The 17,310-nt window shown below is 42.4% G+C and overlaps 1 protein-coding gene across 1 annotated transcript in view; it reads right to left on the bottom strand.

The window, feature by feature from the left end:
* LOC130107019 (metabotropic glutamate receptor 4-like) overlaps positions 1-17,310 on the bottom strand; it is a 362,767-nt gene that overhangs the window by 99,710 nt on the left and 245,747 nt on the right. Inside the window, exons 3-5 of the mRNA XM_056273411.1 lie at positions 5,186-5,321; positions 4,846-5,000; positions 4,343-4,483 (exon numbers count right to left, since the gene is read on the bottom strand). Coding sequence (XP_056129386.1) covers positions 4,343-4,483; positions 4,846-5,000; positions 5,186-5,321 — 432 coding nt within the window. The remainder of the gene's footprint in view (positions 1-4,342; positions 4,484-4,845; positions 5,001-5,185; positions 5,322-17,310) is intronic.

Below are 17,310 nucleotides of genomic sequence, written 5' to 3'. Positions count from 1 at the left end.
AAAAGGAGAACAAAGGAAAAGTTGCTTTTAAGAGGGCACAAGCGAGCAAAACCGGTGGAGCTGTGGAGGACCTCCACAACAAAGAGAATTAACAGCTTTGGAAGAAATTGTACAGCAAACACAGATTACTGAACAGGTAGAAGGTGTGGAGGGCTTAGACATGGCTGAGCCCTTTCTACAAGATGAAGATCTAATTATCCATCTGTTAGGATAAGTCCATGAGAAATTTCTTCTGGGCTTTGTTAGTTTCACATTGTATTTATATACACCTGCACAGGACAACTAATGTTGCTAAAAAGTAATTGGACAATATTGTTAATTGTTATGCTCAGTCTTCACATTCACTCTCTTTTACTCATATTAAAAGTAACCAGCAATGTTTTGATCAGTTAGCTCTTCCTCAGGCCTGAGGAAGAAATAACTGATCTAACTGAACAGTTCTCCAGCAATGTTTGGATCAGTTACACTACCGTTCAAAAGTTTGGGATCACCCAAACAATTTTGTGTTTTCCATGACAAGTCACACTTATTCACCACCATATGTTGTGAAATGAATAGAAAATAGAGTCAAGACATTGACAAGGTTAGAAATAATGATTTGTATTTGAAATAAGATTTTTTTTACATCAAACTTTGCTTTCGTCAAAGAATCCTCCATTTGCAGCAATTACAGCATTGCAGACCTTTGGCATTCTAGCTGTTAATTTGTTGAGGTAATCTGGAGAAATTGCACCCCACGCTTCCAGAAGCAGCTCCCACAAGTTGGATTGGTTGGATGGGCACTTCTTGCGTACCATACGGTCAAGCTGCTCCCACAACAGCTCAATGGGGTTCAGATCTGGTGACTGCGCTGGCCACTCCATTACCGATAGAATACCAGCTGCCTGCTTCTGCTCTAAATAGTTCTTGCACAATTTGGAGGTGTGTTTAGGGTCATTGTCCTGTTGTAGGATGAAATTGGCTCCAATCAAGCGCTGTCCACTGGGTATGGCATGGCGTTGCAAAATGGAGTGATAGCCTTCCTTATTCAGAATCCCTTTTACCCTGTACAAATCTCCCACCTTACCAGCACCAAAGCAACCCCAGACCATCACATTACCTCCACCATGCTTAACAGATGGCGTCAGGCATTCTTCCAGCATCCTTTCATTTGTTCTGCGTCTCACAAACGTTCTTCTTTGTGATCCAAACACCTCAAACTTGGATTCATCCGTCCACAACACTTTTTTCCAGTCTTCCTCTGTCCAATGTCTGTGTTCTTTTGCCCATCTTAATCTTTTTCTTTTATTGGTCAGTCTCAGATATGGCTTTTTCTTTGCCACTCTGCCCTGAAGCCCAGAAGCCCGCAGCCGCCTCTTCACTGTAGATGTTGACACTGGTGTTTTGCGGGTACTATTTAATGAAGATGCCAGTTGGGGACCTGTGAGGCGTCTGTTTCTCAAACTAGAGACTCTAATGTACTTATCTTCTTGCTCAGTTGTGCAACGCGGCCTCCCACTTCTTTTTCTACTCTGGTTAGAGCCTGTTTGTGCTGTCCTCTGAAGGGAGTAGTACACACCGGTGTAGGAAATCTTCAATTTCTTAGCAATTTCTCGCATGGAATAGCCTTCATTTCTAAGAACAAGAATAGACTGTCGAGTTTCAGATGAAAGTTCTCTTTTTCTGGCCATTTTGAGCGTTTAATTGACCCCACAAATGTGATTCTCCAGAAACTCAATCTGCTCAAAGGAAGGTCAGTTTTGTAGCTTCTGTAACGAGCTAAACTGTTTTCAGATGTGTGAACATGATTGCACAAGGGTTTTCTAATCATCAATTAGCCTTCTGAGCCAATGAGCAAACACATTGTACCATTAGAACACTGGAGTGATAGTTGCTTGAAATGGGCCTCTATACACCTATGTAGATATTGCACCAAAAACCAGACATTTGCAGCTAGAATAGTCATTTACCACATTAGCAATGTATAGAGTGTATTTCTTTAAAGTTAAGACTAGTTTAAAGTTATCTTCATTGAAAAGTACAGTGCTTTTCCTTCAAAAATATGGACATTTCAATGTGATCCCAAACTTTTGAACGGTAGTGTATATGTTCCTCAGGCCTGAGGAAGACAGAACTGATCTAATTGAACAGTTCTAACTGATGAGATCTTACTGATCAGATCTAACCGATTTGAAACATGTCTGAATAAAATAGCTTTTGGGCACAATTTAGTGTGCAGACCTTACACCTTCATTCTAGTTGTGCTATTTTTGTCTTGTACCTTAATATTTTCTGGACTTGGTTTCTCATCCCTGAGGTTTCTCCCATAGTTGTTTTTTTTTTCCTGATAAGGTTTTTCTTGTGGAGTTTTTCCTCATTTGGGTCTAGGGTTCAAGGATAGAGGATGTTGTATGTCGTATACTGTTGTATATTGTATACTGAACTGATTTTAAAACCCTTTGGAACTACTTTGTGAATGTGGGCTATACAAATAAACTTGACTTGACTTGATAAATAACTAAGTAATAAGTCATGAGCTTTTTTTTTTCTTGTATAGAGAAACTCCAGCTCTTCATGCATCTGTTAGATTATCATGTCACAGGACATTTGACTTTGTGCAGAAAGCCGAATATTAATTTCAGCTATTAAAATAATACACTAAGAAACTTAAAAAAAGTGTAAAGCTTCCTAGTGATTATTTTAGTTATGACCAAGAAGAAACCTCTACCCTGACCAAGAGGGATAAACCCTTTCACAATGTCTTGTATAGAGTCCTTGAAATTAAATATCCCCGCCAGGCCTGAGTGGATTATGCGTGTGTGTGTGTGTGTGTCTGTCCATGGCTAGTCTCGCAAACTACTAGACCTATCAACCTAAAGTTTTTTTATGCACAGTTATGACTGTATGATAAAGAACCTCTCGTGGTTGCGGTGATTCAAACTCTTTGAAAAATAATATGTTCTCGCTGTTGCCGCTCCCTCTCTTCATTCACTCTCTAGCTCACGTGATCAACGCTGCTCACTGTCGCTATCCAGTTTAAGTCAACCGTGCACATGAGCCACTCCCATCTACCGTTGACTTGGACTGGGCAGCGACATGATCAAAAGTTATTAAAATAATTTTATAATCCAAAAAAATGCGAAAGTTATAAAGGAACAACTTCCTCTAAGTTGCAGTCAAAACAGGAAGTGTTGCATATTCTTGTCGCTGCCCGGTCTGAGTCAACCATAAATGTGAGTCACACATGTGCGACCGTAAACGGTTCACCCATTGTCATTATATTATGAATATAAAGACGGTGAGGGTTAAACCAAAATGGTTGCATAGCAAACCTTCTTTTTGCAAAGTGCAAGTTCTTATTGGTCACATTCGGGTGAGGGTCAGCCTAGGAGGCTACACATCCACTGTCTGACAGGCAACAAAATTTTATTGAGTAGATTTTTTTTTTTTTTGCTTGAGCGCTTCCCATTCAATTGACTTGGGTGCTGCGCCAAGTCTTATAATGGCAGGAAAAACACTTATTTTTTTTCCTGTCCATGTGTGCGGGTATCTCTCTGCCGCTAATCTCGCATACTACTGGGCCTGTCAACCTAATAATTTTAGCACACAGTTATGATCAAGGACCTCTTGTGGTTGCGGTTATTCAAAACCTTTGAAAAACCGCAATTGAATGCTAACTCCAGAGCTGGTTTTTCACCCAAGTCCAAGCACCGGAGAAGGGGAGATACGCAGGCAGTGCCTCCGTATTTTTCCTTCGGCAGATAAGGGAAAAAAGGGGTGGTTTGTCACCAAATCCAAAAACCAGAGAATAGGAGATACTCCTGGCGGGGATCTGCGCTCTGCTGAATGCACTCTCCTAGTTGAGCATAAAATTATCGAAGGGAGAGTACTGCTAGTATACCTCAAATCTTCTGTGGTGAGAACTTTTACCCTCACCCTGTTTATGTGCTGTGGACTGCTTAACTCGGGTGTAAATCTTACTAAAATTTGCCGTGTTTTTCACCCCAATATAGATTGCACCATCCACAGCTGGATAACATATGGCACACAGCCTGAAGCCTTTACCCATTCAGCCCTGCTAAGCCATTCACTTGTTATAGCCAGGTGGGTAAACACTCTAGACTCAGCAGAAATATAGTGCAGCACTGCAATAAGCGGTGAGACGGACCACAATTTTGAATATTGAATGTATAGCTGCTCCAGTTTTTAATGGGTGAGCAATGTTGTCAAAGCTCTTTTACTGTGAGCCAAATGTGTCACTCTCTTCAAGACATCAAGAAAGTGGTTTCAACTTTGCAAAAGGCAAGAGAAAAAAAAAGTGAAAAACATTAAATAGTATTTTCCAGAGAGAAGAAAATCTTACTTGTGCACTTTTTGAGCCCAGACCCTTTCTTCAAAGCATGACGGCTGAGTTTGCAGCTGAAATTGTTTTCCCAGAACTCTGCAAACCAGATATTCCTCCTGTTGTTTTCCAGCGTGCGGCTGATGAAGTAACGATCAAACCCTGGACAGATCAATGGAGTCATTGTAATTGGTACACAGACAGTGTTGGTGCAAATATTGGCACAGTATGTGGGATGGAGTCCCCCCATGTTCTATTGTTACTACCTTTTGGACATCAATTTAACACACACTTCATGTCATATCGCTTAAGAATTGCTTCAGTTCTTGTTGTTTATTGTCCTTAGTTATGAGAATGGCAATATAAGTAAGTATATTTAGTTTTTCTTAAAACAGAGAAACCCATTCCTTTTTATGTTAGGACTGCAAGGGATTATCCAGTTGAGGTTGACACGGTTTCTGTGATACCTAGTCTGTAAACCATACCCTGAAGAGATTATGAATGTATGATGCCCTCCAATGTACCTCTGACAGACTGTCGCTTGGGCAGGATGGTGACCGCTCCCTCTGCCATTTCTTCCTGGTGCAGGACTGGAGAGATCTTTGAGCCCCAGCTGTCTGAGCCCACCCAGATGAAATGACCAGTCTGGTTAGCCTTCTTGGCTGCATGCAGTAGCCGCCTAAAAAGATTGGGGAAAGAGATGTTAATCATGGGACAGATCAGCATCATAGCCAGGACATCTTTGCTCTGGCTGAGTTTGTGCAAAACTGTTCCATGGGATCCATTAATATTGCATTCCTCAATGCAATCGCTGACAAGTTTTCATCTTTAAATATTCAATATGTAGGTATCATATAGCCTCACCTTATATCATCTTCATTGGCAAAGAGTATGACCACTCTCGCGTTGGGGTTTTCTCTGAGTCGCCGGATGACCTTGTCAAATTCTCCCAGTTTGGGCTCACGGGGAATCTTGACCGACTGGGAGATGCATACACCCCCTAAGCAGAGAGAGAGACATGTTATATTACATGTTGTCTATCTGAAGGTAGGGAGACAAGCTCTCACACTAACAAGTGAATCATACAAACAATAATTTACACATTGGCAGCAGGGCTTGTTATGTGCCATATTGCTTCGTACACCCAGAGAGGCAGATTGACTCACTGGACAAAACTTGTTTTTTTGTTTTTTTCCTAACCAGAGGTGTGTGTGCAATACATCAAGAGTTGCTCTGTTTTAAATCCTGAAGAAAAAGAGTCTGATCTTAGCCACATCACCAACACATAATTAATTTCCAATCTGGAGTGCTGAGACATTTCTCCTGTTGTCTGATTTCTTTTTCTTTTTTTCCCCCCAAAACTCATTGTGGGGCAGGAGAAGTAGGAGTCTGATGTTTGAAAAGTGACTTTGGTCCTATTCATATTGATGATGCCCTCCCCCCTCAAGCACGGTTTTCATCAAGGCACTTGAGGGAAGGAAGACATAATCAAAGAAAAGAAAAGGGAATTGTGTAAGTCTAAAGATGAAATATTCATCTGCATAAAGTAGATATTTACAGGAAAGAAAACTAAACAGTCAGACAATTAGATGCATATAAGGTCCTATTGTTGTCATGTCACTGGAATTTGATTAAGATTTATTCAGTTACATCCTATTGAAAGAGAGTGCAGCTATTTAGAGCTCTACTCTATTCCTTGGTTCCCAGTCATGCATATGACTCTTAACACTTTCTGCATGAGTATGATTTACTTAAATCTAATCAACAAGGAATAAGGGTAGTTACTTATGTCCAGACAGGTGAAATAAGCTGGAGTGGACTCTAAAGCTGCTGTGGATAGCTTTGGAGAGGTGAGCAATTTTGACCTCCCCCCCTCCCCGTAACCCCTCCCTCTAAACCAGCATCATGCGGGTGCATGGGTTTAGCCATTGTTACTGGCAAAATTTGTATTATTATTGATAATCTATGCATATTAAAATATTCTTTTCAGCAAATCTCCTGGATACACACACTTTTTGTGAAGCATTGTTTCATTTATAGGTGAAGTATTTATAAAGATTGCCATTTCCAAATTATCGGCAACACCTTGTGTGATGACTTCTGTCCAAGATCCATATTGATGCCATGAAGACAGTAAACGGTATCACAGTTGTCAATCTATGCATGTAAAAGAATATTTTTTTTGAGCGAACCTATTAGCAGCCAGAGATAACTTATTTTTTCACAATAGATTTACTTGAAGGATACAGTATAAAATGGGATACTGTGGCAGGATGAGGAAAAACACAGGAGACGAAGGCGAGTTTGAACTTTATTCCTCAGCTCCAAAACCAAACTGAAACAGGAACAACCCTGTACCAGAGAGCCCGGGAACGTAAACCACGCCCCCAGCTCACAGCCCTGCTGGGTGAGAGGCATAGCCCCTAGTGTCCGCCACAATACGACACATTTGTGTTAAAAGAAAGATGCTTGCAGCAGCTTTAAGGTCCCCTGGTTGATTTTCCACTCATGAAACTGAAAATAAGTTCATGGATAACGCTGCCCCAGTTTCCCTGCATGGCAGTGGTGTAGTGGTCATTGAGGAGGTAGGCATATTGTGACCTAGATGTAGATCAGTAAGGAGAAAGTGGATATACTCTCCTATATATTGCAATGGCTTTTTGGCTGATAGGTGGTTATACTGTAAATTGACAGAAAAAGAGGTGGGTTTACTCTGTATACCTGAGTATACCCTCCACTACACTGCTGCACAAGGAGTGGACGTAAAAGGATAATGAGTTGGTGAGGAAAAGGTTTGAAAGCAAGGGATGTCATCTTTCATAACCGTTCATCTTGGGTTTTTTCAGTCAAAGTAACTTAGTGGATTTTTTTTTTTGGATTTCCCCCCCTTTTTATCCCCAATTGTACCCGTCCAATTACCCCACTCTTCCGAGCCATTCCGGTCTCTGCTCCACCCCTTCTGCCAATCCAGGGAGGGCTGCAGACTAACATATGCCTCCTCTGATACATGTGGAGTTGCCGGCCACTTCTTTTCACCTGAGAGTGAGGAGTTTCGCCAGGGGGACATAGCACATAGGAGAATCACGCTATTTACCCCAGTTTCCCCTCCCACCGAACAGGCGCCCCGACCGACCAGAGGAGGTGCTAGTGCAGTGACCAGCACACATACCCACATCTGGCTTCCCACCTGCAGACATGGCCAATTGTGTCTGTAGGGATTCTCGACTAAGCTGGAGGTAACACGGGGATTCAAACCAACGATCCCCATGTTGGTAGGCAACGGAATAAACCACCAAGTTACTCGGATGCCCCCTAACTTTGTGGATTTACTTGGAAAAATAGAAATTAATTCATCAAATCCCTTAATCCATATATAAATGCACAATGTCCTCAGTCATGGTAATGTGATTCTTATTAGTCAGTCTATCTATGACAAGTGAAATACTAAACATGAAGATACTGTACAGTCCCACTATAAGCAGATCTAATCTGTTAGTGATTGTTAGTGACTGTTGTTTCCACTGTGTACAGAAAGATATCTATCACCTTGTAACCCTTCTCTATCTACAAATTAAGCAACGTGGCAACATATCAACAGTCCTGTACACCTAAATAATATTTATTAATACTTTTTCAATTATAATATTTAAATGTTCTTCTTTTCTTTTTTTACTTTAATTTGTTTATGCTCTTGCATCTTTATGTTGTGCATCCATGAAGGCAAAATCCAGTGCAAATGTACTCGTCTGTTGATAAACTTGAAATACATCAACATATAGTCTGTTTATAAAGTCAGTTTTCATTCTGCAGTTCTGTAATGTAGAGTAGGGTATTGCTGGGCTAGCATGGGAAGTTTGTTTTTGATTTCATGTGCAACAACTTGATAGTTTGCTGCCATAGGAATCAACCAGTCATTTGAGGTGAGCAATAAGAAGTTGTCTTGTAGCAGACACTGCAAAATGTGTTTTTCTGTTCCGCTCAAATACAGGCTGCCTCAGTGCAGCACCTGTAGTGATAAACTTGTTTATAGATGTCCTGCTGTGTTGCGTCAGTGAACCGAGGACAGATTGTAAAGATGATGTAAAGATGTACATCCCTCATGCAGATGGAGGCCAGTTTAGAGTCTGGAAAACCCAACTTTTCCCCCTGCTATTTGATTGCCAGTGTGAGTTTGTGATTGAGCAATAAGTCCACCTCTTGCTGTTGTAATTGTATTCTAGATAGTGCCAGAAGAAAAATCATTTGTTAAGAGTGACAAAGTGGTCTCAAAGAGCAATCAGAGCTAGCCGCCAGAATGGGGCAGAGTACTGGAAATCATTAAAGAGACACTCCTCTACTTCTGGTGGGTGGGGTGGAGTTTGGTGGGGGGCAGCAGGTTGTACATTCAGTGCAGGGGTATTGGTGATGAGATGCCAAGTGAGATGTGCTGGGACACACCTGAAGACTTATATAGTTGTTTACAGGTAAACAGAGACTGCTCTGTTATGGATTGATGGCATCTGCTACCACAGTGAAAAGTGTCATGTTCTGCACTGCTGTCTCTGATAACGTCAGCGACAAACTGTTTACAGAGTTCAGAGTTTGGCTGTCGTGCCACCTCTGTCTTCTATTTCTCAAGTCTGTATATCTCTTGTATATCTCACTGCATGCATTTCATTTTGACACTTTAATGATATATATATATATATATATATATATATATGAGAAAGAGAGAGAGAAAGACATCCCATTTAATTCCTGCCTTGTATGTTGCACAGATGTTGCAAAAGAACCAGGTGTTTGATTGATATGGAGTTATTTATGGGACCTCTGAATGTGTCTGTTTAACTGTCTTAAGATACCACAGAGGATGTTTGATTTTATCATACAGTGGTATTGCAAAAAGTATATGTCTAGGTAATGACATTGAGACTTTTTCCTTAACTCTGGCCATTCATGTGCACTGACCCATTTCTCTTACTGACTCAACTCCATTATAGGACACTAACTGTTTACTGAACTGGGTGGGGTGAATCTGGACAAGTGAGTAACTCTCAAAAGACACAGTTGGTGATTGAGTCTAACAAGTGGGAGCATGACAGGTTGAAATGCTTTTGTCTTGGTGAGCATGGTCATGTAGGGCCTCACATCTGGTGCAATCCTGCATGAGTTGATTTTCCAGGCAGCTGTCAGGAAAGCAGTGGTAAGTGAATCCTCCCATCACTTCAAGTCCTGTGTGTGTGTGTGTGTGTGTGTGTGTGTGTGTGTGTGTGTGTGTGTGTGTGTGTGTGTGTGTGTGTGTTAAACTTAATATAGAACACAGGCATACACTAAGTTGCCAGTTTATTAGATACACCTATCTAGCAACATGTTGCATCTACTTTGACCAGACCAGCTGGGCATGGATTCCACATGATTCAGGATGTGTTGTACAGGAATGTTGTACCATGTGAAAATGACTGCATTGCACAATTGCAGCAAATTGGATGGCTGCACAGCCTTGCTACAAACAGCCCTTTCCACCTCATCCCAAAGATGCTCAGTAGGGTTGACATCTGGGGAACGTGCAGGGCACTGAAGCAATGAAAACTTGCTGTAATGTTCCTGGAACCCTTCGGTGATGATGCGTGCCTTGTCACGTGGTGCATTATTATGTTGGAAGTGTTTATCTCAGTGTGGATAAACTGTAGCCATGAAGAGATGAACTTGGTCAGCAATGATGTTCCGATACACTGTACTGTTCATACATTCGTCATTGCGCATCAGTAGTCTGGATGATGTGCCAAGAAAACACTCCCCAAACCATCATACTGTCACCACCAGCCTGTACTGTTGACACCAAACATGATGGCTCCATGGACTCATGTTGCTTGTGCCAAAAACCAATCCTTCCGTCAGCATGATGCAAAAGGAAGCTGGATTCATCTGACCAGGTTTATTTTTTCCACTCTTCAACTGTCCAGTTTTGATGCTCCTGTGCCCACTGAAGACACGCTTTATTGTCCCTTACTGACAACATCAGTACCTGACATGGTTTTCGGCTGTTGTAACTCATTTGAAACGGAGTCCAATAAGTGGTGCATTCTGATATGATTTTCCTGGCTGTGGCTGATCTCTTTGCTTGCACAGTTCTCACCATTCTCCTTTGACCCCTCTGATCTGCAAGCTGTTTTCGTCCAAAGGATTGCCAATCACTGGAATTGTATTTATTTATTTGCTCTTCACACAATTCGAGGTAAACCCTTGAAACAGCCATCAATGAAAAAGCTGGAGTAGTAGCGGTCTATTTTGTTGCCTACCAACATGGGGATTGCCGGTTCGAATCCCCGTGTTACCTCAGGCTTGGTCGGGTGTCCCTACAGACACAGTTGGCCATGTCTGTGGGTGGGAAGCTGGATGTGGGTATGTGTCCTGGTCGCTACACTAGCGCCTCCTCTGGTTGGTCGGGGCGTCTGTTCAGGAGGGAGCGGGAACTGGGGGGAAATGGCGTGATCCTCCCACGTGCTACATCCCACCTGGCAAAACTCCTCACTGTCAGGTGAAAAAAAGCAGCTGGCGACTCCACATGTATAAGAGGAGGCAAGTGGTAGTCTGCAGTCTGCAGCCCTCCCCAGATCGGCAGAGGGGGTGGAGCAGCGACTGGGACGGGTCGGAAAAATAGGGTAATTGGCCAAGTACAATTGGGAGAAAAAAAAAGGGGGGGGGTGAATGAAAAAAGCCAGGATGACAGCTGTTTGGAAGATGCAGGAACCGGCACACATAATGCCAACTATGTTGCCACTTTCAAAGTCACTAAGGTCATTCGTTTTGCCCATTCAGATGTTTAATTGAACACTAACTGATGCTACATGCTGGTCTGCCTGATTTATGTGACACACCACAGTCACCATGACATGTTGCTGGAAAGTACCATTTGTGTGAAGGTGGTGGGTGTATCTAATAAACTGGCAGCTTAGTGTATCTCTCACACTGTATGCTTGTGCATACTTTTGTTTGACTCCTATCCTCTTCAGGGGTCTGTCACAGCAGGCAGCTTACAATGCACTGTACAGTGCACAGATGGTAAAAGTGATTTCAAATTAAATTACAGGTTTTTTATTCATTGTCAATACCAGTTTATACAAGAGTTATTTGTGATGAAGCATTCAGATTAGTCGAGAGCCATGTGCTATTTAAAATTACGTCATTGGAACTGCACCACTTCACCTGTATTATTTCGCTTCTAACAGCTGATTTCATCTACAGCCAATTTCAACAGCTGTCATCAAGCGTCTGTGTCAGCAATGGATATGTTTCAAAAATATGTATCCATTAAATATTCAGACAGACTGACTTGGACGGCACACACACAGAGATGCCACTAGTGAAGCGTGCAAGCTTATCTGATGCTAAAGCACATCCTACAGTACACACCTTCTCAGACTGCACAATGAATGGCAGATAATGAATGAATGTACAGATAAAAAATAATTCCGTACCTAAAAAGTAACAAGAGTATTCACTGTTATTTTTTCATTTATGTTTACTATGTTACAACATATACACTCACTGGCCACTTTATTAGGTACACCTTGCTAGTACCGGGTTGGACCCCCTTTTGCCTTCAGAACTGCCTTAATCCTTCGTGGCATAGATTCAACAAGGTACTGGAAACATTCCTCAGAGAGTTTGGTCCATATTGACATGATAGCATCACGCAGTTGCTGCAGATTTGTCGGCCGCACATCCATGATGCGAATCTCCCGGTCCACCACATCCCAAAGGTGCTCTATTGGATTGAGATCTGGTGACTGTGGAGGCCATTTCAGTACAGTGAACTCATTGTCATGTTCAAGAAACCAGTCTGAGATGATTTGAGCTTTATGACATGGTGCGTTATCCTGCTGGAAGTAGCCATCAGAAGATGGGAACACTGTGGTCATAAAGGGATGGACATGGTCAGCAACAATACTCAGGTAGGCTGTGGTGTTGACACAATGCTCAATTGGTACTAAGGGGCCCAAAGTGTGCCAAGAAAATATCCCCCACACCATTACACCACCACCACCAGCCTGAACCGTTGATATAAGGCAGGATGGATCCATGCTTTCATGTTGTTGACGCCAAATTCTGACCCTACCATCCGAATGTCGCAGCAGAAATCGAGACTCATCAGACCAGGCAACGTTTTTCCAATCTTCTATTGTCCAATTTTGGTGAGCCTGTGCGAATTGTAGCCTCAGTTTCCTGTTCTTAGCTGACAGGAGTGGCACCCGGTGTAGTCTTCTGCTGCTGTAGCCCATCTGCCTCAAGGTTCGACGTGTTGTGCGTTCAGAGATGCTCTTCTGCATACCTCGGTTGTAATGAGTGGTTATTTGAGTTACTGTTGCCTTTCTATCAGCTCGAACCAGTCTGGCCATTCTCCTCTGACCTCTGGCATCAACAAGGCATTTTCGCCCACAGAACTGCTGCTCACTGGATATTTTCTCTTTTTCGGACCATTCTCTGTAAACCCTAGAGATGGTTGTGCGTGAAAATCCCAGTAAATCAGCAGTTTCTGAAATACTCAGACCAGCCCGTCTGGCACCAACAACCATGCCACGTTCAAAGTCACTTAAATCACCTTTCTTCCCCATTCTGATGCTCGGTTTGAACTGCAGCAGATCGTCTTGACCATGTCTACATGCCTAAATGCATTGAGTTGCTGCCATGTGATTGGCTGATTAGAAATTTGCGTTAACGAGCAGTTGGACAGGTGTGCCTAATAAAGTGGCCGGTGAGTGTATATTTATTGTTGTTATCTGTAGTGGTACAAAGTATTAATTTACACTCGTTATTCGCTATTTTACATGCTCGCACATCTGTTTCCACTTGGTTAGAATCTATTTTTTCGTTTTTGCTTGAAATATAATGTTACTTGGTTGCATAGCAACAATACACTTGTGGTGGATCTACATTTTTTGGTTGAATAAATTGCAAACATTAAAGTCATATATTCCAAACAATGTGCCAGGATTTATTTTCTTTACTTTGCAAAACTACTACTACTACTACTACTTTCGGCTGCTCCCGATAGGGTCGCCACAGCGGATCATCCTTTTCCATTTCTTCCTGTCTTCTGCATCTTCCTCTGTCACACCAGCCACCTGCATGTCTTCCCTCACCTCATCCATAAACCTTCCTCTTTTCCTCTTCCCTGGCAGCTCCATATTCAGCATCCTTCTCCCAATATACCCAGCATCTCTCCTCCACACATGTCCAAGCCATCTCAATCTTGCCTCTCTTGCTTTGTCTCCAAACCGTCCAACCTGAGTGGTCCCTCTATTAAAGTCATTCCTAATCCTGTCCTTCTTCGTCACTCCCAGTGAAAATCTTAGCATCTTCAACTCTGCTACCTCCAGCTCCACCTCCTGTCTTTTCATCAGTGCCACTGTCTCCAAACCATATAACATAGCTGGTCTCACTACCATCTTGTAAACCTTCCCTTTTACTCTTGCTGGTACCCTTCTGTTGCAAATCACTCCGGACACTCTTCGCCACCCATTCCACCCTGCCTTTGCTCTCTTCTTCACCTCTCTACTGTACTCCACGTTACTTTGGACAGTTGACCCCCAAGTATTTAAACTCATATGCCTTCATCACCTCCACTCCTTGCATCCTGACCATTCCACTGTCCTCCCTCTCATTCATGTATAGGTATTCCGTCTTGCTCCTACTGACTTTCATTCCTCTTCTCTCCAGTGCATACCTCCATCTCTCCAGGCTCTCCTCAACCTGCACCCTACTCTCACTACAGATCACAATGTCATCCGCAAACATCATCATCCATGGAGACTCCTGCCTGATCTTGTCCGTCAACCTGTCCATCACCATTGCAAACAAGAATGGGCTCAGAGCCAATCCTTGATGTAATCCCACCTCCACCTTGAACCCATCTGTCATTCCAACTGCACACCTCACCATTGTCACACTTTTCTCATACATATCCTGCACCACTCCTACATACTTCTCTGAAACTCCCGACTTCCTCATACAATACCACAGCTCCTCTCTCAGCACCCTGTTGTATGCTTTCTCTAGCTCTACAAAGACACAATGTAACTCCTTCTGGCCTTCTCTATACTTCTCGATCAACACTCTCAAAGCATGAGAATGTTGCTTTACTTTGCAAAACTGTTGCATACAATCAGTAGAAAACTCGTGGTCATGTGTTATTGCAAATAGCGTCACAGTTGTGATCAACAGCAGCACTCGCCTTTGTCTGCAACCAAATCACAGCTGTGATATTATTCACGATGACACACTCCCTCTCGTGTTCTATTGCCTAGTTAAACCAATGCAGATTTGTGGAGTTCTGGTGCGCATCCAGTGGGGAGATACCATGGACTGGTCTCCAGTCAATTACAAGGACTCATCAGTGTAGCAAACACACTCATACCTGTGGGAAATTCAGAGCCTCTGGCTCACCTCATGTGCGTGTCTTAGTGAGCGCAGTGGAAGAGAATTCACGTCAACAACAAGCAAACTCTACAAAGTAGGGCTAGGATAGATCGCAGGACCCCCGGTTAACAATGCTGCCTCACTAAGCCACTGTGCTGCCCTTCCACAATATCCAAATACCTTCAACATCTTATGGACTAGAAAGCAGTACTGGATTTTATCTTTTAAATTTGATGGCCTATGCCTTTGAGCTCCACATTTCAAGTATGAGTCTAGAAAAGTCATCTACTTAAAGGAAAATATCAACATTCTTTTTTTTTTGGCTCATTTACCTCATTACAGCTCTCCTTTACATTATTCATAGGCCATTTACCACGGTATGGCTTAGGATATATAATTTTGGTAAAATAAATAAATACATAAATAAAATCATCTCCTGACTTGGTGAAGAGTCATAAAAACAGCAAGCAGTGAGTGCATGCTTTGCAAACCTTGCAAAACAGTCAAAAGAAAAAGTAAACTACTGTAATCAGCCATACTGTTCTAGCTGCATACACTGATTTGGATACATGCGGTGCTGCATATAACACTTTATTTATCAAAATCACTGCTTTAAAAGAGCAAGTAAGCTGTTTTCATGTTAAAAGCAGATAGCACTAAATCACCCATAATAAACAGTAATCCTATTATTGTGTCTGTAGGTGGGATATTTGATAGAGTTTTAGATTTAATGGGATTAAACAGCTTGAGCACTATAAAGCAACACACTATCTACATGTATGTTAAGTGATTGCCATATTTTAGCTTTTCAAAGCTGCCCTGGGTTTTATGAAGGGCGGAAAAAGTCATAAAAGTTAATGAAATAGGGGTGGTGTGGCGGTCTATTCTGTTGCCTACCAACACGGGGATCGCCGGTTTGAATCCCCATGTTACCTCCAGCTGGTTGGGCGTCCCTACAAACACAATTGGCTGTGTCTGCAGGTGGGAAGCCGAATGTGGGTATGTGTCCTGGTCGCTGCACTAGCGCCTCCTCTGGTCAGTCGGGGCACCTGTTCGGGGGGACTGAGGAGAATAGCGTGATCCTCCTATGTGCTACATCCCCCTGGTGAAACTCCTCACTGTCAGGTGAAAAGAAGCGGCTGGCCACATGTATTGGAGGAGGCATGTGGTATTCTGCAGCCCTCCCCGGATCAGCAGAGGGGGTGGAGTAGAGATCGGTACGGCTCGGAAGAATAGGGAAATTGGCTGGATACAATTGGGGAGAAAAAAAGGAGAAAAAAAATCCAAAAAAAAAAAAGTTCATGAAATAGTTTAGTACTGCATAGACAAAGTGGTGGAAGGGAAATGCCCAGCTGCTAGAACACTATCTATGGAAGAAAGTGACTTTGTCTGTGATGGTCGTTACTTCTTCACTGCAGTTACAACACAAAGGAGCATCTTCTTGATTTGCTGTTGGTTCACTTTGCTTGGCAACGGTGGTTTGTGGATATGTGAGGACATCTGAAATAATCTCTACTTGTAATTCATTATGTTTAAACATTTTCTTGCCAAAAGTACACTGAACTATTTCCAACATCTGTGTGCCAGAAACATTGCAGTGGCCTGTGAACAGCTCCCACAGTGATGTTTTCTTTAAAGAAGTCATCAGAGCATACTGTACTTTCCACCACGTGTGTCTTGTGAAATACCTTTATCTGTTATATTCTATGTTCTGTCCGTGTTCCAATAAGCCAACAAAATACAATACTATCAGCACTGAAAATACAATTTGTTGTTTCTCTGCTCCACTGGGTTTCCTAATTGTGCACCATTCCTCTGTTATTTGTTCACCACACATGGCCTGTTATGTGTTTTATTCTGTGGAGTCATTCAAGTGAATAATCCCCATGTGGAACTATTTTTGATGGCTTTTTTTTTTTAAATCCAGGCTTTGATATACAGGTAAGAAAAATGCAACAGTCTTGATCCTAAAGTTGAGAACGTTTTTCTTTTTTTGTTTTGTTTCAGAATTCAGTCATTGTTATCATTTAGTAATGCAGAGTGTCATTCAGGCTTTACACTTGGTGTTAATCATAAGCCTTTCATTTCAGCAGATTTAACAAAATAGACAAAGTGCAGCCTTGATGGTTTAAACTGGCAATGATGAACATAAATACATCACTCTTGTTTTCTTTTTATTTGCTTTATTATATTTTGCCAATGACTTCATCACCTTAAGTAGGAATAGTCCTAAATTATAATTCATGCCTATTGATCCCCCTTCCTATAAGCCAGTGTGAGTGTTATGTTAGTCATAACATTTATTATTTGGCTTTTTCCCCAATTTTCTCCCAAATTGTATCCGGCCAATTACCCCACTCTTCTGAGCTGTTCCGGTCACTGCTCCACAACCCTCTGCCAATCTGGGGAGGGCTGCAGACTACCCCATGCCTCCTCTGATACATGTGGAGTCACCAGCCGCTTCTTCTCACCTGACAGTGAGGTGTTGTGCCAGGGGGATGTAGCACGTGGGAGGATCACCCTACTCCCCCCAGTTCCCCCTCCCCCAGAACACGCGCCCCGACTGACCAGAGGAGGCGCTAGTGCAGCGA

Source organism: Lampris incognitus, chromosome 2 (assembly GCF_029633865.1).
Source record: "Lampris incognitus isolate fLamInc1 chromosome 2, fLamInc1.hap2, whole genome shotgun sequence".
NCBI classification, from domain to species: domain Eukaryota; kingdom Metazoa; phylum Chordata; class Actinopteri; order Lampriformes; family Lampridae; genus Lampris; species Lampris incognitus.
This window is presented reverse-complemented; position numbering and strand designations above follow the sequence as displayed.